We start from the raw sequence: 22,531 nt of genomic DNA, 5'->3' as shown, positions 1-22,531 counted from the left end.
AGGAAAAAAAATGAAGGAATAGAATGAAAGAATAGAAGAACGGTTGAAAGGTGAAAGCAAAGGAACTTAAGTCAAAGATAAAAGTAAAGGAAAGTAATGGTAAAGAAAGGAAAGGAAAGGAACGGAACGGCAAGGAAAGTAAAGGAAAGACATGGGAAGGAACGGAAAGGAAAGAAATGGAAAGGAAATGAAAAGAAAAGAAAAGAAAGGAAAAAAAAAGAAAGGAAAGGAAAAGAAAGAAAAGGCAAGGAACACAAGGGAATGGAACGGAAAGGCATGGCAAGGAACGGAACGGAACGGAAACAAAGGAAAGGCATGGCAAGGAACAGAACGGAAAGGAAAAAAGAAAGGCAAGGAACGGAAAAGAAAAGAAAGCAACGGAAGGAAAAAGAAAGGAAAATAAAGGCATGGCAATGAACGGAACGGAACGGAACGAAAGGAACGAAAAGGAAAGCAAACGGGACGGAACAGAAAGGAAAGGGAAGGAAATGAAATGAAATGAAAGAATAGGAAAGGAAAGGAAAGGGGTTGTGATTTAGTCACACACCACAAAACATGGAATATGCAAAATGCGGTCAACTAATATTCCTTCTAAATTAAAGTCTTTAATTAAATAACCTAATTTTTTTTGGTTGTTTTAACAGGGTGCATTTTTTGTAGCGTTGGTAATGGTTGATTGTGTTTGCACTGTCAAATGAACGTTGATCCGCACATGATCTAAGGTAAATACGAACAAAATACGAAAATAAAAAAACAAGAATATTAAAATGAAGGTATGAAATTTTCCTGCTTTGTGAGCCTGACAATCCTTCAAAGAAATAATTTCATGGAAGAGGCTAGCATTACTGTCTTTACAATGAACGAATCTCTGACAAAAGGAGCGGTATTTCATACTCCCTGCTTTAAAGTGATAATGCTTGACACGATCTTTCAGTTTTCGTCACCCTTTCATCAATTAACTTCCCCTCAATAGCCTTGTATTGGTGGCAGCGTACGATGACGGGTTCTTATTCACTCCTCACTATATTTTGACGCCTTGAATACCCTAGAGGCGAGGTCGCTAATGGACCTGTCAATTATGTGGGCTCCTGGTTTTTGATTGGATGATTGGGTCAAACGGGGGTATGGGCACCTGGGGGAAGGTCCATCAAAAGGAGCGCCCGTAAGCCCAGCTTCCCCCATGAAAGCCAAACAGAGAAATGGTGCAAACCATGAGACACAAATAGCTATGGGTCTGGGTCTCTAGAGAAATAATGGTGAAGGATATACTCTCTTATTTTGACACAATTCCTTTTTTTAAGAAAAAGCATACCAACCCCTGAGTTATACTCCATTTCTAAAGGGAAAAATATACTGCTCAAACTTTTTGCAGCAGTGTGTATTTGTATCGGGATAAAGCAACATGATATTATAAGTATAATAGTCGAGATTTTTGTTTGTTTGTAATTTATGCATGTGAGAAGAAAAGTTTAGCAGAAAAAATTTGTTGTTTTGTTGTACAGTGCAGCGGACCTCCATAAAGAAAATAATATTCCGTGAACAGCGGAATTTTTCCAAAATTTTGATTTTCGGCAATAGGTCCATTAGGCCATGGTCCTAACGGTGTCCTTTAGAGGTTCCACTGAAAAAGTGTATTGTTTCATCCATTCCAAAGATGAAGCTAGTTTTAAACGTCTCTTCTGACCGGTTTTATACAATTTAGGCGTCTGTTAATTCAAGGAGAATAACATGACTCTCTTTCGCGCTGTAATCGTTAGACGACCTTTCATCATGCCTCCTTGGAGAACCGTCATCTTCTTTTGCCCCTAGCGTTCTCCCAGAAATCCGTCTTTCGTAGGATTGTTAAAAGTAAAACAAGCAAGGCAACTTGTTTTCCCGAGGGCATGGTTCCCTTGTGGCCACTAGAGAACATTTCATTTCTGTCTTTTCTGTCCTTGCATTTCTTGTTCTTTAAAGGGGGCTAGAAATGAAGATTTTGTACCTTTATAGAAGCTCTTCCGCCACAAGTCGTAAGGAGTGTATTTTGATGATACATATCACAAAATAACACACTACCAACTTTCTTCCGCCTCACTAGAACGCTCCTGGATTCGGTTGCCGTGCCATACAACCTCATTCCTGGATCCGTAGTCATCAAATGTTTGCTTGACAACCTCATCGGTCCCATCATCATTATCATCATCTTTGTCAATTTTTTTAACCGCTAGAGTTTTTCTTCCAATGTGTGGCTTTCCTAGCCTGCGTTCAGATATACTATGATATTTATTTCCCTTAGTTTTTCTGTGGCTCCCAACTTTGTTTACAGGAGCAATACCTCTAGTTGTGATATCGTTATTAGATACTGCCGCAGATTTCCGGTAACTCGCTATGATGTCCCATTTACTGTGTGCTTTGTGCTGCTTGTCTTTTGGCGTCATTTCGAATTTTGGCGGGAGTTTCCTTGGTGATCTGTCAACCACTTCCGTCAGTAGCATGTGCGTACGCATGCCACCCTTCAAAACACTATCATGCGCATGACCCATGTTTTGTTTCGGTATACCGGACCGCCTCTCGATTGCATTCGATGAATGGTCAAGATGACTTTGTTTTCCTGGTAGATTGACACCAATTGTTGTTGAAATCAAGGAAGCCGAAGGAAGAGAGCTGTTAAGCGCAGTTTGACCTGAAAATGAGTTTTCGGGTTTTAAAACATTAGACGGGACGACTTGCACTTCGTTTGAAAGTTTTCTGAGGATACCATTATTAAGGGTCTTAGAGCCATTCAATTTGATACCACTTGTGTTAAGCTGGGTTGTGTTGTCCATATCATTTAAAGCATGCACCAGGTTTTGTTGAGCTATGTTACTAAGTGAAGAGTCCTTTTGTACCAAGGAGTCTTCAAAAACTGGAGAGTTATTTGAGAATAACGAGTCCTTCGCTAATGTTGATTCTATAACGAGTGACGAGTCTTTGTCGAGTGACGAGTCATTTGCGGGTAATGACCCCTTTACAAGTGATGAGTCTTTTTGGAGTGATGGCTCTTTGTCAAGTAAGGAGACCTTGGCTAGTGACGGTTCCTTTAATAGTGAAGAAGCGTTTAAGTCTGGCCCAGGTTTAGCGGGATCTCCTGGCTCTGGAAAGTACATATAACTCGTGTCATCATCTTTTGAGTCCACTTCTATCATCCCTGACCCATGTAGCATCAGGTTTCTTACTCGTTGAATATCCTCCGCTGTTAGCGCGCTGCTTGGCAAAGAACCAGAGCCATCTGGTTTCTTCCAAAGATCTTCACCTTTACTCAAATCTTTACTGGCCTTTACACCATTTGTAGGGCTCTTGGGCATTTTCACTGGACCTTTACCTTTATTACCATCTCCCCCCTCTCCCGAATTGACACCTTTGATCTTTTCCATGCTATGGTCACTTACGGTTTTTCCAGAGGCCGATGCTCCGTTGTCATCGGAAACCATTTGCTCTACCTTATCAGGTTTACTTATACCATCTGGTAAGACCTTAGGGCTGTCACTAATTGAGTCTGAGTCCTTGTCTCTGGAGAAGTCTAAATCGTCTTTAGGCAACATTGACTCATCATTTGATGATATAGAATTATCATCAGTCGGCTCAGGTGTGTCCTTAGGAAAATCTTTATCGTCTTGCGGGGCCTTAATGTCATCAGGGTTTATGTTGGGTAACTCTGACTTGTTCTCAGGAAAGTCCTCCGAGACTCGAGGGTTTTCAGTTAGGCTAGCATCATCCGCAGGGAGCTCAGATCCATCTTTATTAGGATCTGTGTCGACATTTGGTAATAAAGAAACTTTGTTTTTCGTCGTAGAACCTTTAGTAGATAGGTCTGGATCATTTTTACTTGTGTTTATATTCTTTGTTGGCTCTATAGAATGTGGAACATGTTTGTTGCTAACATCATCCGATGCTTCTTTCATAGTTGTCCCGTTGCCGTTCTTTTTCTTCTCTTTTGGTATCACTTTAGGCTTTGCGTCATCATGATTGGCTTTACCTACTTCTTTCTCGCTATCAACTTTTCTTCTCGTTTCCTTTTCGACAGCGTGGTCTTTTATGTCGGTACTGGAAACGTTTACAAGTCTATCATGATCGCCATTCCGTACTGAAGAAATTTTGTTTTTCGACGTAGAACCTTTACTAGATAGGTCTGGATCATTTTTACTTGTGTTTATATTCTTTGTTGGCTCTATAGAATGTGGAACATGTTTGTTGCTAACACCCTCCGATGCTTCTTTCATAGTAGTTGTCCCGTTGCCGTTCTTTTTCTTCTCTTTTGGTATCACTTTAGTCTTTGCGTCATCATGATTGGATTTACCTACTTCTTTCTCGCTATCCACTTTTCCTCTCGTTCCCTTTTCGACAGTGTGGTCTTTTATGTCGGTATTGGAAACGTTTACTAGTCTATCATGATCGCCATTTCGTACTGAAGAAATTTTGTTTTTCGACGTAGAACCTTTACTAGATAGGTCTGGATCATGTTTACTTGTATCTATATTTTTTGTTGGCTCTCTAGAATGTGGAACATGTTTGTTGCTAACACCCTCCGATGCTTCTTTCATAGTAGTTGTCCCGTTGCCGTTCTTTTTCTTCTCTTTCGGTATCACTTTAGGCTTTGCGTCATCATGATTGGATTTACCTACTTCTTTCTCGCTATCCACTTTTCCTCTCGTTTCCTTTTCGACAGCGTGGTCTTTTATGTCGGTACTGGAAACGTTTACAAGTCTATCATGATGAATGGGCTTAACTTTCTCATCAAACTTGCGTACCCTGTTGTCCAAAATCTGTTTGGATAAACTATTTGAAGCTTTATTCTCTCTCATAGCTTTAATCTGAGAAGGAAGCCTTGATAAATTGTTTGTATTTGAATTTGATATTTTATCTTTGTGCAGAACTTGCCCCTTCGATGCTTTATCTTTACTCTGTTGTTGTTTAAGTCGTGGCTTTTTGGCATTTTTGTTTCTGTTATGCTGTGAGATCTTTTCAATCGTTTTAGCCTTGATGCTTTGCGGGCTGAGTCTAGCTATTGGTTTTACAGTTAATGGCCTCTTGGCACCATTTTTCCTGAGACTCAACAACTGTAAAGATGGACTTATGGACTTTTCAACTTTCTTTCCAGATTTCAAATGCTTCTCGGGTGTTTGTTTACTCAAAGCTTTAATTCCAGGCCTTTTCCTTTTTAGAGTAGCACCTTTAACCATTTTGGTAGTCTTCTTAGTATTTTGTACAGATCCACCAGTAGATTTCACGACCTTGGTCTTCTGTGGTTGGAGGTGATGAACGTTCTTCATGGCTGAGTTCCTATTATGAAGGACAGATGCATTGTGGGAGCGCACGGGTGCTTCATGTTTAGATGTCATTTCAGGACCTGACTTCTCAACTCTGGGGTCCTGACTACGAGATTTGTTTACTAAATTTATCCCACTCGTCTTGTTATCGTTCGACTTGATTGTCGTCACATGTTCCAGGTGCACCTTGTTAGATCCTTTCACATCACCTGAGGACGTGCTTGCATGAGACTGATGGGTTGTATTCCCCTTACCTTTCTGTCTCCCTTCCACTGAGTCGTGTTCCACTTTAGCTCCAAGTATATTTTTAGGTTTGACTAATTTTACATTTGTTGTCTTCAACTCGTGTAATTTCCCCTTTACTTTATTGGCTTTTTGCTGCAGTAACTTTAGCTCTTCTTTTAAAGCATTCTCTTGGACGCTTATTGTCTCATCAAGAAGAACTTTCACCTTCTTTTTCTTCTCTTTTTCTCCCAATTTCTTTTCGCGCTCCATCTTTTCTAAGTCGTGTTTAACTTTTCTCAGAATCTCGGGTGAAAATGTCTGCAAAGCTTTCTTCAACTCTGAGAAGTTTACCTTCACTTTAATCGATTCAACTTCGTAGTCATCACTAGAATCAGCAGACGAGCTTTTTGTGTGTTTTATCCTCTTTTTCTTGGCTTGTTGTGGTGTCTTTGTGTGGTTCTTAGTTTTTCTAAGCACTTGGTGTCCATGTTTCAAAGTATTGTTATCTTTTTTAGGTATCATTTTGGGATGTAGAGTGTCTGTATTGTTTTTGGAGCTGGTTTCAACATTTGTATGTGCTGCTTGTTGTGTTGTTCCATTCTTAGAGGTGTGTTTTGAGGATGCCGTATATAATACGGTTAGTTTTCCAGAGCTTGTGTTTGTCGTCATCATAGCAAGCTGTTTTACCAGTGTTTTGGAAGCAGAGGTCTTCCTCGAGACTGAAAATAAAATTCAAAAATACCGGTCTAATCAATGATAAGCTTAAAACAAACCTTTAACTTTAAGGGTGGTTACTAATTTCTTACCAGGAACCTTAGGTGGAATCGGGACTGCAGCTCCAATACCTGATAATGTAATAAAAGGAGACGAACAGCGGTTATTAATAACAAAGTACTGTAGACTGGTGCTGATTTGTGTTTTACCAGTTAACCAAACAGGCAAAACTTGTTTGACCTTATGCTACAAAACACAGTTCTTTCAGAGAACCCCCCTCAAAAAAGGGCATGGAATGTCAAGAGCACAAAAAAGATGGACAACCATCGTCTTGGCTTGCCTATGACGAACATATCTAAAGTGTAAATATTGTTCTGGGGTCTAACCCACCTGTAAAATAGACGGAATTGGTGCTAACTCCACCACACTTCTCTTTGCTGTCTCCCCCGCATCTCATATCGCACTTATCTTCTTTCAAGCGTCCGTATCTACTGTATGTGTTCCCGCAATAACAACTCCACGAGGACTGGACACCAGCTACTGAGTAACCGCCCGCGCGGCACTTGAGTGCGCATGCCTTGACTGTCAGCGGTTTGACAGGGACGAAGACTGGCAGGTCGTGGTTGGGTTTGTCCGCGTAACAGCCCAAGTAGCGGAATTCGGTTGATGCTGAGATTTTAAAGAAGGGGGTGCATGAAAACCCCTGACTCGGTGGTCCTGGCTTGCACATTATGGAAGAATAGGGGTGGGGGAGTTTGAGGTTTGTCCGTTATCTTGTAAAGAAGGCTGATAGAGTTTGTCACTTTCCTTGTAGGGAGGGGGTAAGTAGATTTTGTCCCTTATCATGCGGGGAGGGCTGCGTGGATGTGTTGCTGTACATTGTGGGAGAGAAATACAGAGATACTTAATTGTAGGGGTGGAGGTAGCTTATACTTACCCTCTGGGAGATGATGGACAGCATCTGTGAATGTCGGAAAGTGCGCCAGCTGACTCCATTTAACGTGATCCATCCGATCTGGGACACGGTAAGCAGACATCAAGTAGGAACAAACAAGAGATGAAAATACCAATAGCAAAAATTACAAAAGGAATTAAAACAGTACAAGGCTTATTGACTTGATGGCTTCGATACACCACTGGGGTAGGTAAATTTAGTTTTCTCAAGATAAAACAAGGTCTTCCTAGGGGTAAATTGGATAGATAGTATAACTCAAGATAAGGCTTTTAGATTCACCAGCAAGCTTCTCCAATATAAGATTTTCCGTCAGCGGTCTTTTTTTTGAGGTTGCTACAAAGGTAAAAAAAGATATATCAGTCATATACTTTGACACTCACGCACAGCGGCGTAGCCAGGAGTTTTAACAGGAGGGGGCCCAAAAGGGACTTTCAAGGCATTTTCTCCTGTATTTTAGATAATTTCTCATACATTTACTGTATATTTGGCTGCTAGAAGGGGGGGCTAGGCCACCCCCTGGCTACGCCCCTGACGCAGTCCTGTTATACAAAAGACAGATGATTACTCACCAGTAGGCTGGTTCTGTGTCCGATCAGACACCAGGCCACTTGACGCGCTCCAAGTATTGTATTGGCGTGGCTGCGCTTGGACGTGGTTAACCGCTGAGTATATAAATGAAATGATGTTGAATGAAAATGATAAAAGTAATGGTGATAATGATGATGATGATGGTGATGATGATGATGATGATGATGATGATGATGATGATTATAACACTTCACTGCGTACCCACATACTGTCGTCTCCTGTAGTCATACACCATATTTGGTGGAGGGGCTTTAGTTGCTCCCAATAATGTGCCCCTTGAGTCCCCTCGGTGCGCAGCTCTCTGCATCCTTGCATCTACGATACCACAACCATGTGCGTTAAGAATGAACTGTTAAGTCGCTGTCTATAATAATCGCTAATCCTTTGAACGTGGAAGAAGTTCCTGTACTTCAGGCGAAGCGGAAGGTAAACATAATGGTAATTTGGCCAGATGAAAATGTCGCGGTTCCTTTGTAAGCTATCACAAAAAGATGAAGATTCTTAGTTTACAAAAATGCTATTTCAGTAATTTTTAAGCAGGACTGTGTTCTGCGCACGTTCTATTGCGCGTGCAAATTTGTGCCAGTGTCGCGTCCTGAAAGGACAGTAAATAAAAGCATGAAATAGTGTCTTGAACACCAAAAGATGCAATAATTTCACGATGTTTGAAAGTCCTAATTTTACTCAAAATTTATAGCGATGTGATAACATATATAAAAGGAAGTTTGGAAAGGTAGGATGAATTGCTTTTTCCAGATTTAAATTGTAACCACAAAGAATCAAGAGGTGTAGAGATGTAGTCGGCCTGGAAATATGGAGGGGGCGTAATACAAAAGCATTAAACAGTAGGGGTACAGCCACACCCCTACTGGCCATTTCCTTATTATTTTTGAACATATTGGTAGCACACGTGCCCCCAGTACCCAACCCTTTGCTACGGCCTGTAATGGTTTACAAATCCAAGCATAGCAAAAGAGTGGAATCTTACCGGGCCACCAGTTGCGTCCATTCCAAGTCCACCCATTCCGTGTTACAGGCGATCCGTGCCACGTGACAGTACGCAGTTGACCCTGAGCCCCAGGCCACTGTGGCGGGATAAGCTCCGCCTTGTGCCATGTTCGAGTGTAAGGGTCCCACTCCCACTGCTGGCTGGCTATCATTCTTTCACTGGCTACAAGGCGAGTCTTTGTCAGTAAGGGGAGAGGGGGAGAGGGGGAGAGGGGGAGAGGGGGAGAGGGGGAGAGGGGGAGAGGGGGAGAGGGGGAGAGGGGGAGAGGGGGAGAGGGGGAGAGGGGGAGAGGGGGAGAGGGGGAGAGGGGGAGAGGGGGAGAGGGGGAGAGGGGGAGAGGGGGAGAGGGGGAGAGGGAGAAGGGGAGAGGGGGAGAAGGGAAGGGAGCTACTGCAACTTTCATCTGATTATGCGTAACGGGCGCGTAACCAGAATTTGCTTAGGGAAAGGGGCAGGGGCAGTTGTAGTAATAGCTATGATATGGGAAAAGAATTATATTTGACTACTACCATTTTATAAGAAATTACCCAGTTTTGGCGGCCAAGAGGAAGTTGGGAGGGGGGGGGGGGGGGTAGGGGAGTTGCGAACACACCCTGCACCTGCCTAGCAGCCATGTCATTTGCAGCGTAAAAGTAAAACCAAAAATATGTATGGAATGTTTGTTCTGGCCCACACGGGAGATACTCAAACAGTCAAATGGAATCAAGTCTCATTAGGTTCGCTCATCGGAGGACAATAAACATTCTCCGCTTATTCTCTGTATTCGCAGTTTTCGGGCCGATTTTTACTGGCGACCGTTTTTGCAAATTAGCACAAGAGAAAGAACCGTCCCTTTTTAACAATATGCATATATATATGCAATATACACTAATATAATAGCCCTAAGAGAAGTCATCTATAAAAGCCCCAGGAGAAGTCATCTATAAAATACCCAGGAGAAGTCACCTATAATAGCCCCATGAGAAGTCGCATATAATAGTCCGAGGAGAAGTCACTTATAATAGCACCAGGTGAATTCTCCTATAAAAGCTCCAAGAGAAGTCACCTATAATAGCCCCAGGTTAATTCACCTATAATAGCCCCAGGAGAAGTTACTTATGATAGCCCAAGGTGAATTCACCTATAATAGCCCCAGGTTAAGTCACTTATAATAGCCCAAGGTGAATTCACCTATAATAGCCCCAGGTTAAGTCACCTATAATAGCCCCAGGTTAAGTCACTTATAATAGCCCAAGGTGAATTCACCTATAATAGCCCCAGGTTAAGTCACCTATAATAGCCCCAGGTTAAGTCACCTATAATAGCCCAAGGTGAATTCACCTATAATAGCCCCAGGTTAAGTCACCTATAATAGCCCCAGGTTAAGTCACTTATAATAGCCCAAGGTGAATTCACCTATAATAGCCCAAGGTGAATTCACCTATAATAGCCCAAGGTGAATTCACCTATAATAGCCCCTGGTTAAGTCACCTATAAAAAGCCCAAATAACCCCAGGGAAAGTTCCTACCTGCCATGATGGCGGCCCACGGCAACTCTCCGTACCTCGGAATCCAGTGTTTGCGCGCATCTACCAACATTTAAAAATTGTTGGTATAAAAATTGCCTATCAAGTTGCGTAAGAAAACCCATCAGTGGTATTAGTATATATGCTTGTGGTTATACTTACGAGCGCCTGTCTTAAGATTTGGCCTCGTAGTAACGATACCTGAAAAATACGACGTTTAAAATTTAATCCAAGGGGTATCCAAGGGGTCCTGACCCCCACCCTGCTTATACGAGGGTAACCACTTACGTGACTACTATAATAAATAAGTATTTAATTATGAATTTTCAGTGTATCTAGAAAGAAAAAGTTTAGGTCTAGTGAATTATTCATATGAGCTCAGGAATGGCTTAGAATGTGAGAAAATTAATTTCCAAACTAATCAGAGGCCAGTAAATGACTGTTGGACCCCTCCCTCCCTGCATTTTTCTCTCCACACGTCCCTTAATTATAATCATGATACGTTAATGGTATATGAGACGATTTGTAAAAACCTGCTTGGAGAGATACTGATGCAATATAAACCTAATAAACGTGTTTTAGAAACACGCCATAGTAACATACCCGTCCAATACTGGGAGAATGCGCTATTTCCCCCGCAGATCTCGTAAATGTTATCGTAACATGGCGTGTTGCACTCATTCTCTTGGCCCTAAGGAATATAGAAAAATATTAGCAAAAGTATAATCATAGAAAAGTTAGGCAAAATTATATAGAAAAAAATCAGTTAGGCAAAACGAAGCTTTCGTCTACTTAAAATAGGCTATGAATTAAACACAAGGTAGAAAAAGTATGCTGTACTTTTGCTCATCCGCTCGAAACGTTAGCGCAACTATACTTCACTAGCGAAACTATGTTTCACAGAGGCGTACAAGATAAATTTACGAATGTTGACATTATACTATAACTGATGTATTTTCTCTTACCTGGAACTCTTTGCTGTAGCTTATCCCACAAAAACAAAGGTTTGAGTTCCTTAGAGCCGCTATACTAAAACCCTGCGATTTACACATATCCACGCATGCGCCGATGGTGGCAGGCTGAGTCGGAATGTAGACCGAAAGGGTTCTTGGGATTTTGTCACGGTAGCAGCCGAGGTACGCGGGCTCGTCTATAAAATAGAAAAGGGTTACAGAAGCTTTTTCACCCACAACGCGCTTGCGCACTACTGTCTTCTCCATTATCCGCTATCTCTTGTTTCTCGGTCAGTATGAACGAGGGGCTGCGGAAAAGAAATGTTCTCAACTGTTCGGGCTCGGGCACACTCACGTAAGTGCGTCTATATTCCCTTGTTCTCTTTTTGCGTTTGGGTATAAAAAGCTTAAAGAGTCGTTGTCAGCCGCAAGTTTGTCCCTAGCAAAATACCGAGGGGTGAGAAGCATCCATCTCATCCATCCGCTGTTTGTGATAGTCTAGATTGAATATGAATGAAGTAGATGGCTATTCGAGATTTCTTCGCATGATTTGACTTCAAATGTTGAATGGAAACAATAACAAAGTTGTGACTGACGAGGATGCATGTTTCTAAAATGATGCAGACTGGAAACTCTATTAAACGACTTACCACAGACTTTGGACTTGTTAAACACTCGGATATCGGGCTTGTATTGGTAGACATATGCTCCGTCTTCATACCAAATAAGGTAGCTTCCCCCTACTATGTCCCGGATGTAACCGATCTGGAAGGCACGTGATCGGGGACGATTCACCAAAACTCGGCTCCCGACTGTCAGCTGAGTATAAAAGCAGAGTGTTTTGATAAAGGGGTTACAGAATTCACTCCAATCACTGAATTGGCGGGGGTCACAAAATCAAGAAAAAACAACTACAACAAAAATAGCAGTATAAGGTGAATGAACTCCGCCACAGCCTTCCTGGTTAACCATACAACTGGAAGGGGAGGAAGTTTTTTTTTCGTAACTCCTTACTCCCCAAACAATTTTTTTTTTATTCTTGCGTTTAAATAATATTCTACATAAATGAGGAACATAACTTCCGAACAAGCAGAGTTAAAACCAAAGCTGCATGCATAGGAAGTCTTTACTTGTATTAATGGGCTTTGAGCAAACAATAATTTCATGAACTAGCTCGAATCAGGACGCAATAAACCTCTCTTTCCGACGAATGGAAAAGAGCTAATCTATACCTCGCTATCTTCCGGTACTCTATCCGTGATGACGTTTACTTCGTCCCTTAGATTGTACGACCTTCTTACACCAGTGTCGAATAACACGTTCAATGTGTTCGTGAGGGATTCAATAGCTCCTTTGTAGTAATTGCCATTCTTCCATCGGCTCAGGACTCTTTCGTCTGGCTCGAAGCATTCTAAAACAGAGCAAGGAAATCAAACTCATCATAACACGAGGTAAACGAAAGTTGGCTAGGGTGCAAGTGCGCCGCCATGGTTAACCTGAACTTTTGGCGCCATTCTTTCACTATCACTAAACAGACCAAGTATGCGACGAAATACCGATTCCATCACATTTGCACAACTATTTTCACAATAATGCAATTTTCTGTGTCTTTATCAGTACAAAAGTTATACCATCCCACGTAGGAGACAATTTGCTACTAGTCTAATATGGGCGTCAAATGTGCGATAAATACACATGGCTGCCGATTTAACATGCCACCGAAGAACGTGCCCCCTCCGCTGAAATCAAACATGACCGCCAAAGCAATGCATCCTGGGTAGAATGAGTGGACCCCTTTTAGTCAAGCTGTATAGAGCATGACAGCATCACAGAAACCAGCTTACTTTGCCTGGCAATGAACGCAACATTGTTATTACCTGGCAATGAAGGTAACGTGATTTCTTTACCTGGCAATGAATGCAACGTGCTTAATTTGCCTGGCAATGAAGTCAGCGAGATCACTTTACCTGGCAATGAATTCACCACAGACAACAGGCCCAAGGTAAGGACAGACCACTGCAGCAAGACTTGTCGTCTACGACAGACCATGCTTGGATGAACCATAATGCTCAATACAGGGCCTACATACAGTGCACCACCAGAACAGCTAACAAACTGCGTACCGTAGAAACTCTAGTAGTCCTACATCAGCTACCTCGACCCCAAGCTTCCTGTAATGTCCATTTTGTTAGACAGGGTCACGTGATAGCAAATAGTCTGGCGTTCTTTTCCACTTTTTTCTATACCCGCAGTAATCTTCTATTGTTTCGCTTTTCTAGACCAAGATCAACGTGATGATTGCATTAAACGCAGTTAGTCCACATCTTGATTTGACTTCTCGTCACTCAGTTCATGAGGTTTTCCGGTAATCTTTGTGATTAAACAATCACAATCATTCGTCCGATATTCCTAATTCGCAGACATAACGTAGAGCATCAGCCAATACTTACATTGAAATTCAGTTACATCCATAAAGTCGTAGAAACATATTCGCCAGGTTTTTTCTCCATTGAAATAAATAAATTTTAAAAAACCTTTAAGAAATAGCCATCACACTAAACTCTCAGAACAAAGAGCGGCACTCATAAATATTGATTAGATAGAAAGGCGCTTCAAAACATGCAGGTCAATCGGAGGCCACAGGGCACCCGCGCTTTCTTGTGTTCTATTGTTTGTCGCGTGTCACCAGTTTGCCTATCACCATGTCATCGTGCTTATTATTGTGCTACATTTCGGAAAATATTTGTGCAACATGATACTAATATACCAATATGACGTCACAGAAACCGGAAAAATATCCGTTACTAAAACATCTATTCCCGTATGTTATTTGGATTGCAATAGAAACAGTATGAAAAGTACTGTCTTTTACTTCTTTTGGAGTCTCATACGAGTGTTCTAATTGCCCGAGTGTCAGGCCCTTTTACCATATAGCGGGAAGCGAAAAAGCATATCTTGGACAAACATGTATGCTTGCAATCCCCAGCAATTCGCTTTACCTACATTTCTTTTTATTTACATGTGGTCTGCCGTAAAATAATCTGTTTAGTCCCAAATTGCATCTAAGTCTGTCGAGTACTCTTTGCACGGTTTTTAAAACAGACATTTGATCGTTTGTTGCACTTAGCTCAACGGTAAAACTGAGAATTTCGTTTGCGCGCTCGCCTCGACCTTCCGATGCCATTACCATCGAGGGAAAGGAGCTTGAGGTCGTTAAAAGCACGAAATTATTAGGGCTCACAATAAGTGATAACTTGTCGTGGAACGCTCATGTGAACGAGGTAGTCAAGAAATCGAGCAAAAAGCTATACTTTTTAATCCAACTAAAAAGGGCTCGGCTACCTCCCTCAGACTTATCTTAATTTTACAAAGCTTGCATTCGTTCGGCCGTCGACTATGCGGTGCCGGTTTTTCATAACGCCCTGCCGCAGTACCTAAAAAATGAGCTCGTACGTATCGAGGAAAGGGCGCTATCTATAATTTTGCCCCGTACGAGCTACGATGGTGCTTGTGATTTGTTGGGCATAACACCATTAGAAGTGCACCACGGCCTAATTTGCAGCAAGCTCTTCGACGAAATAGTTTCTGATCCGAATCATAAACTAATGAGCTTGCTGCCTCCATCAAACGTTTCAAGCCATAACCTTAGAAAAAAACGGCCCTTTGCCTTGCCCCGCCTCAAAACAAACAGAGCCATGAATTCTTTTACATTCTCGATGGCCAACAAATCTTAAATGTAGAGTATATATGGTTTTTATGGATTATGATTAATTTTATATAGGATGAACTTTATCACGTTTATAAATTTTTATATTTTATATTTATTATTGTATATAGTTAAATTTATTATAGTTGTAATATAGTATCTATTGTTTTGTAAATGCCTAATTCAGCCTATGTGCTGCTACGCAATTTTTCCTAATAAACTATCTATCTATCTCAAAGATATATTTTGAAATAAGTCTATATCTTCCGTATACACTTATCGCATAAGATGCACTCGTAGGAGCTATTTATCATACATACCACCCCGCAGTGTTTTGTGGGTAACATGAATATGCGAACATAAAGAAATTCATGTTTGGAAAAATTTAGAATTTGTTTCCGTGACTGATATTCGAATGTCTAGCCATTTATTTTACTCATGACACAAAGAGGGCTACTAATTCATGAGTGCAAATATTTGAAATAGTGGCGTATTCGTCATAAAGCACTTCTGTGGTAAATAAGATGAAGAAACTCATCTAACTACATAAGGCTGGAATTTCTTCCATCTACTTCTAAGAACAATATGCAGATGCGCATCATTTTTACAAAAAGTTTTTTTTAATATCAGATATTATGTTTCACAAACAGCAATTTGATTATTTCCTCAACCAAAACCTACCAGCTTCCACTGCTATTTAGATATACTCCGACCAATCGTTTTTTTTTTTGTAGTTATTTACAAGCGAGTTACCGTTCAAACGTCTTCGTGCAAATTACAAACGCGTTTAGATTAAGACCCTACTAAAGAATACTACACGGGCGTACTGAAATTGTTAGAAATATTTACATAAACGTTAGACCTAGTCTTTCCATGACATTGAAACATGGTTGTCTTTAATTTATAAATCTGACTGATGGCATTAAACAATCAAAAATAAGCTATAAAATAATAATAGCGTGGACTTAGATGGATCTATTGGCTTGGGTCGGATGACACTTCGTCGAATAAGTCCACATGCCGTGATTTGTAGGCCGTCTTAAAATCGTCATCAAACAGGTCAAGATCATCTTCTGTACGGAGGACACCCTGAAAGTCAACAGAACAAGGCGATTACTACTTGTAGTCATATAACAAACTGTTGTACTGAGATCGAGTAGAGTTAATCAGTAAAAATCGGTGAAGCATTCTTACTAAAGGGCTAGTGGAACGGGTCGGTCTACACCCTGGACAATGTGTTGGTTAACACGGTGTTTTCGTAAATCAACCGCAATATAACGCATAAAGCACAAAATATGTTTGGGAAATCTTCTGGATATCTCCGCTGTACGCATGCTGCAATCACGGCAACAAAAACAACAGGGAGGGACATTTAGTATGTCCCAATTGATATTTGCATGTACTAGCGGGTCTTGTACAGTATAGGTAATAGTATCAAATGTTAAAAGGTGAGACTGTGTATTCGAGTTGTCTGTGATTGTAATAAGAACGAGATAATGACTTCATAGTCAAATCAACTGTGTTCAGATGTCTCCGTCAGCCACCATTTTTTCATCCTAACAAAATACCAATTGTCACAAAGCATTAATTTCCATCGGCTGGTTTAGGGTTGCTACACGACTTTCGCACTTTAGCTTTTAGATGGTCATTTCGAGACTTCAAATTATTTGTCATCCAGCATTAATGTGTGGCTGAATGAAGCCCTTCACACTTACCTTGGGCAGATAGCCAAGTAACTTGGTGGCATGTTCACGCAGCAGCCTTTGGCGCTCCTGTTCAACGATCTGTCTGCGATACATCTCCATCCGCTCCTCCTCTTGTCTCGCTGCCAACTCAGCCTCCTGGTTATGGTAATGGTGGGGTTAGCAAACCTTATGCACGATGAACAACTTTGGACAAGGAAGTTTAGAATAGCTTGGCCTCCTGACATTTTATAATGATGGGCTTAAAAAACTCTTTTTCTCAAATGACTAGCTTTGGACAAGGGGGGTAAAGGTAGATTCCGCCGAATAGCAAACAAGAGAACCTCAATTTGAATTCAGGAGAATGTTGTACAGGCTAGGCCTTTTACAAAAGGATTTCGTAACTACGTTTTCTCCAATAAAGTACCCCCTTACCCTCTCCTGTTGGAATTGCATCCTCCTGTCTTCAATCAGTTTTTCCACAGCTCTCTTGTGTTCCAGTTGCCTCATGCGCCTCTTCTGAGCATTCATTTGCTCAATACGATCATCCTCAGCAAACTTCTGCAACATCTGAGCATGGACAAAAAAAAATTAGTTTCAAACTGATTTTCTTGCTACACCAAGCATTTACTCATGTCGTTTGTAAATATCAGAATGGGAGATTTTTTATTGTTAGGACAGATTTCAAAATGTTTATCAGGTTGCCACCTCGGGCTCCTGAATAAAAGCGAGTAACACAAAGCCATCCCAGTCCTGTACTCAGGAATTGGTGATGGGGCTTCACAGTTATAGGTATCATATGGAAAAGATTATTTTTAGAAATGACTCACGTTTTGCCAAGGGGTGTGCTAGACCCTCATGCACACGCCTGAATTCAATCAAGTTACAGAGGTTCTTAACTACAGTAATTGTTGTGGATCAAGTAACAGACTTCATTTTGTTGATCTAAAGTTCTCTGCAAATCGACTGCAGTATTTTTATTGAATACCAAACAGGAAACTGAAAAACATATGATACCTTTTGCCTGAATTCTTCCTCCTCCTCCTGTTCGGCTAGAAGTCGCCTCTCCTTGAACTCTAACTGCTGACGGCGAGTCTCCTGCAAGTCCAGTCGCTGACGGATCTTATTCTCCATCTCTTGTTGTTCATTCTGTCGCTCCCTCTCTTCCTGTTCCTCAATGTACAACTCAAGACGTATCCTGTAAATATTGGAATACTAAAAAATCAGTTACCTCAATCCCACAAGTATGCATATGACTTAATACAGGTGAGTAACCAGATTTGATGTCTAATACGCTGTCATACTGACAAATGCATTACAATAACTTTTTGATGTACCGTATCAACAAAATACTGTAGGGCTAATAGGAAAAGCTGTGTGAGAAACGTGCTTGCGTACCTTTCCATTTCATCCCTCTCTTCCTCTTCTTTGCGAATCCTTTCCGAAAGCTGAAAATGAACAGAAGAAAAACATGAGAAGAACACTTATGTAGACATTTTTCAAATTATTCAAGTGAATAAATCATCAATTAGGTTGCTACAGTAGTCAGTCTCTGTCATTAAACCTCACCTTTTGTTGGACAGTAGCCATTGCTTCTTCTTGTTCTTTTTTCTTCTCCATTCGTTCTTCTTCACGTTGTTGCTGAAGGCGGGCAAACTCTAGGATTCTACGGTTCTCCTCTTCCATAAGCTCCTGCTCACGTGCTTTCCACTGCAAACATACATAGTTACATCCTTAGTTATATTGAAAAAATATAATGTATTGGAAAAGTGAAGACAATGTTGACATATAAATTAGAATGTGCTTGATTGTTTGCTTACCTCATCCCGTTTAGTCTTAAACTCTTTAATGTATCGCTGAGTTGCTCTTTGTTTTTCAAGTCGGTTGGCAATCTCCCGCTCATCCTCCTCATAAATCTTGCGGACGATCTCATCAATCATAAGTTTCTCCTTGAGGAACTCTTCATAGGCTTGTTGCTTCTTCTTTTCTTTCTCTATCAATTGTTTCTCAAGTTCTGTCTGGTATCTAACACTTTCCTGCCATTTCTGCATCTCTTTTTCACGCTCAACAACGAGTGCTCGCTCATATTCCTCTTCCATTTTCTTGCTAATTTCAATATCACGTTTCTAAATAAAAACATAAGCAATAAAATGTAAATGGTAGTAGAAAGTTTTTCCTTAATGCCCCTAGATGCATTTACTTTGGCAAATTCAACTACTTCATTTATGTATCTTAGTGGAGTTATCCTAAGGCTGGAGCCTTGCATGAGACCTTGTGTCCCAATGCACCTGTCTTTTCTAGCTTACAGCCATCAATGCCCTTTTTGCTGTCCTTTTGTAATGTTGTATCTTATTCGAAGAAGTTAAATGTAATTCTTACTTAATATGTAACAGGTTACAACCTGTTTAACATACCACTCTGTCCATTTCCATGACCTTCTTCTCTGCAAGCTGAGCTGCCCTCTCACGGTTCATATATCCAGCCTTTAGCTTTGCCTCAAGCTCTCTTAGCTCAACACTAGATTGGAGCAAGGGCAACATATTACAAAATAAAATAACATACCCTATTTACTGGCGTGTAATGCGCACCTGTGTATAATCCGCACCACAATTTTCAAGGCTTTTTTTAAAGGAAAATTTGAAAACCTATGTATAATACGCACCCCAATAGAAATAGAAGGAAATCAGAAACAACCAAAAAATACATAAGTTAAGTACACTAAATGCTTTTCTACATCTAAACTTGAAGGTGATAATCACTTTGAACCTCTTAGGCATAAGCAGAGCATCTTAGCACATTTGTAAAGCTGTTATTCTTATTGCTGAACATTTGTATGGAGCATGGAACATCGAAATGCGAGCTTGTGTTCATTCACGGCAATTACCGCCATATTGGACGAGGTCAGAGAGACTGGGTTGAGTAAATTCCAACATGGTGGACAACAAGGAAATCAAGGGATGCATAAATACTTGCTGTTTTCTGGCGTGTTTTGGGGCTTATTTTCTTACAAAACACATGATAGGAAAGATATTCTACGTTTAGAATACCTTTTAAGAGATTTTGTGAATGTTTCTCCCCTACAATGGGATCGGCGCATTTTCTTATTGATTTCCGCTTTTTATCATACTGAGAAGAATGGTTTCCGTGTATAATGCGCCCCTGTTTTTCGAGGTCATTTTGTGAGTAAAAAAGTATAATACGCAGGTAAATATGGTATTTTGACATCTAATAGGTGACAGACGAGTGAGGTAACAGAGGAGATACAAACAAGCTAAATGGGGCTTTATATTGAACAGTTTTTACATGACTTTGTGCCAATTTTAACATCTCCCATCTTCCATTAAAAAAGGGGAAAATTCTGCACAACCAAATATTAATTAAATTAACATTAGTAGAATTAATACAACACAACACTTTAAGATCACATTCTGAAATGTTTGGGTGAACAGATAAACAAATTAAGGCCTAGCTTAGATGCTGTTCCAAATGTAAATACATGCAAGTGAACATTGAACAAATGACTTTGTCTATTTTCATTTACATTGCCATTTGGAATGGTACATGGAAAGAATGGTGTCTAAACTTGGCCTGGGAGCATCAACTGTACCTGTTCTCTCTGATCTGTTGCCGCATCTTTTCATCTTTTAATGCTTCAAGTTTTAATCTTTCCAGCTCTTTGGCTAATCTGATTTCTTGTTCCTGTTGTTGTTCTTTGATTCTTTTCTGTTCTGCAGACTATATTTGTCGAAGAAAAATTTGCTTAGGTTGTTACACAAAAAAGGAGGGTTTACATTTATGAACTTTACTGTATAAATATGTTGATTTTGAGATGTTCGTACTATTTGATAAAAACGAATGCAGCGTGCTAGCATGTATAAGAAGTTACCTTGATGATAGCTTCATCCATCTCTCTTTCTTTTGATTCTTGCTGAACTCTTCTCAAAAACCTCTTGTCCTCAATTCTTTCTTCACTCGCCATGTTTGCTTCGAGGACTTTTTCCTGTGTCAGCCTCTTGAGCTGATCCTCCCTCATATTCTCCTTACGTCTGTTTTCTGAAAGCATTCTCTGTTGTTGTGCATGGCTCAAATTCATTCTGCGGACTGAGGCCTGAAAGAAAACGTACAGAGAAAATGATAAACTTTCGTTCTACGTCTGTATCAAAAGATGTAGGCTTGAATTCATCGATTTGTATTGAAGAAATCTCAAACTCTCTTAGATAGTAAGTTTTTAAGATCAAGATTGTATGTTGTGATGTTTCTTACAAAGTAAAAGCAGTTATTAAGTATATTCCATTTGTAGACTTGCCATTAGCTTTTACAGTACAAGGAATAATTTTATAATTATCTCGCAACAACAAACTTACCATTTTTTTCAATCCTAGGCGTAATATACACTATATATCTAGAAGAGAATATAAAATCGCCTTCAAACTTCGTTTATGGCTTGAGTATTTCGACAAAGTAGAGATAAATTGTATGTTTCTTCGAAGATTTCAGTTTCAAATCTTGCAAACCTTCGTGAACTCAGGATGTTTGTGACGGTAACCAAACAACAGCCTCTCTCTGGCGCTCGTGACCAGGCTCCCTCATCATTGCAAAATATCGTCATGGCAACTAGCGTGCTCACAGGGAGCCCAAACATCGGAAATCATCCAGTTTCATAAGGCTACTTTTCATAAAATGAAGGACCATTTTTTTCTTCAGGGGAACAAGTTGTTTAAAAAGTGCTAGTAGGAAGGTATTGAAGTAGATATAGCGGAAAGTCCGTCGTTGGATTCCTTTTTAAACCACAAATACAAACAAATACGAACTACTTGATAAAAGCTGCGATGCAAATTATTGTTGAAGATACACGTGTGATCGTTGGCTTTTAGTTTTTTACTTGTCTGTTCCATTGCGTTTTGTAGTACGAATGTCCTCCACCTGAGCGTCCCTTTAATATTGTGTACCCAAAACCGTCTGTGTACATTGGATAAAAGCCCAGATAGGGCCCTTTGTCTGTCAAATACATTTGACATTTGAGGCAGGCAAGATTACTGCGTCTACTGCTTAGATGTTTCCAAGCTTTTAAAAAAGGAGGTAGTTTAATAATTAATTATTCGCCTCGGTTATCATTGAGTGGTAGGTTCTATATCCAGTCGTCGCTAGGCTTCATCGGCCCCACACTGCGGGCTCACAGACTGGATATACAGATACGATACGAGCTGGATATCGAGCCTACATTGAGTGGCTGCTATTGGTCCGCTGGGTACCCTCGTCACAAACAACCGTATATCAGAGTGTGACCATTAGAGCACCGACAGTTTTGGGTGAAACTTGGCAAGGTTGAAGTACTCACCCAATAGCCTAGGAAGCCGAATTAGTTCTGGATTTTTGGAGAAAGATAAATGTTTACTCGGAAAAATAACAAAAGTATGTGGCTTGTTACACCGCAAAATGTAATCTTAACGCGAAATGTAATAACTTTCAAAGCAAAATGCAAAAAATAACTCAACGCGAAATGCAATGCAAGAAATGTAATGAGAATGGAGTAGGAGTTCGCTTGCCTCTGCAATGCAGGCATGTAATTACAACATCTTACAACATCTCTTTTTTTGCATTTTAGTTTTATTTTGATTATTTTTTTTGGGGGGAGGGGTTGCAGTCAATGAATGATTTGATAAACTTTAATTAAGAGAGAGAGAGAGAGAGAGAGAGAGAGAGAGAGAGAGAGAGAGAGAGAGAGAGAGAGAGAGAGAGAGAGAGAGAGAGAGAGAGAGAGAGAGAGAGAGAGAGAGAGAGAGAGAGAGGAGAGAGAGAGAGATATATATTTACTTCTTATCGCACTTAATTTTCTTCTATTTATTTTATGCATTTTAAATGATAGAAAAACAACGGTTCCCAAAACAACGTTATTTTTATTCGCAACT

The 22,531-nt window shown here is 40.4% G+C and overlaps 2 protein-coding genes across 4 annotated transcripts; both read right to left on the bottom strand.

The window, feature by feature from the left end:
* Positions 1 to 1,363: 1,363 nt before the first annotated feature.
* LOC5522146 lies at positions 1,364 to 13,840 on the bottom strand. Of its 3 annotated transcripts, XM_048724998.1 has the most exons (16): positions 13,685 to 13,839; positions 13,202 to 13,405; positions 12,467 to 12,645; positions 11,885 to 12,053; positions 11,247 to 11,431; positions 10,885 to 10,972; positions 10,444 to 10,482; positions 10,285 to 10,344; positions 8,756 to 8,938; positions 7,969 to 8,082; positions 7,749 to 7,841; positions 7,459 to 7,512; positions 7,162 to 7,239; positions 6,615 to 6,893; positions 6,317 to 6,355; positions 1,364 to 6,229 (listed from the first exon to the last, which is right to left on the bottom strand). In XM_048724998.1, exons 2-16 carry the CDS (start codon positions 13,296 to 13,298, stop codon positions 2,052 to 2,054), a joined length of 5,835 nt encoding a protein of 1,944 aa, XP_048580955.1. In that variant the 5' UTR covers positions 13,299 to 13,405; positions 13,685 to 13,839; the 3' UTR covers positions 1,364 to 2,051. The 3 variants fall into 3 exon arrangements, with proteins under 3 accessions (XP_048580955.1, XP_032223495.2, XP_032223496.2); XM_032367604.2 differs by having other exon boundaries at positions 13,202 to 13,839; XM_032367605.2 differs by lacking the exon at positions 7,459 to 7,512 and having other exon boundaries at positions 13,202 to 13,840.
* A 1,701-nt stretch (positions 13,841 to 15,541) lies between these two features.
* On the bottom strand, positions 15,542 to 21,181 carry LOC5522144 (meiosis-specific nuclear structural protein 1). The gene is made up of 11 exons (XM_001641965.3): positions 20,987 to 21,181; positions 20,509 to 20,730; positions 20,230 to 20,357; positions 19,037 to 19,139; positions 18,443 to 18,748; positions 18,192 to 18,332; positions 18,021 to 18,070; positions 17,640 to 17,820; positions 17,058 to 17,192; positions 16,656 to 16,781; positions 15,542 to 16,029 (listed from the first exon to the last, which is right to left on the bottom strand). Exons 1-11 carry the CDS (start codon positions 20,987 to 20,989, stop codon positions 15,916 to 15,918), a joined length of 1,509 nt encoding a protein of 502 aa, XP_001642015.1. The 5' UTR covers positions 20,990 to 21,181; the 3' UTR covers positions 15,542 to 15,915.
* Between the last annotated feature and the right edge of the window lie 1,350 nt (positions 21,182 to 22,531).

The sequence above is a fragment of the Nematostella vectensis genome, chromosome 3 (assembly GCF_932526225.1).
Source record: "Nematostella vectensis chromosome 3, jaNemVect1.1, whole genome shotgun sequence".
Taxonomy (NCBI): Eukaryota; Metazoa; Cnidaria; class Anthozoa; order Actiniaria; family Edwardsiidae; genus Nematostella; species Nematostella vectensis.
This window is presented reverse-complemented; position numbering and strand designations above follow the sequence as displayed.

What these genes read in the sequence shown, in the direction of transcription:
- LOC5522146 (XM_032367604.2), bottom strand. Translation starts at nt 13,298, where the DNA reads ATGGTTCATCCAAGCATGGTCTGTCGTAGACGACAAGTCTTGCTGCAG. An exon ending in TGGACGCAACTGGTGGCCCG is followed by an intron (nt 8,083 to 8,755) that starts GTAAGATTCCAC and finishes GTGGTATCGTAG; the next exon opens with ATGCAAGGATGCAGAGAGCT. An exon ending in TATATTGGAGAAGCTTGCTG is followed by an intron (nt 7,240 to 7,458) that starts GTGAATCTAAAA and finishes ACCGTGTCCCAG; the next exon opens with ATCGGATGGATCACGTTAAA.
- LOC5522144 (XM_001641965.3), bottom strand. An exon ending in TGGATGAAGCTATCATCAAG is followed by an intron (nt 20,358 to 20,508) that starts GTAACTTCTTAT and finishes CGACAAATATAG; the next exon opens with TCTGCAGAACAGAAAAGAAT. An exon ending in TTAAGACTAAACGGGATGAG is followed by an intron (nt 18,333 to 18,442) that starts GTAAGCAAACAA and finishes GTATGTTTGCAG; the next exon opens with TGGAAAGCACGTGAGCAGGA.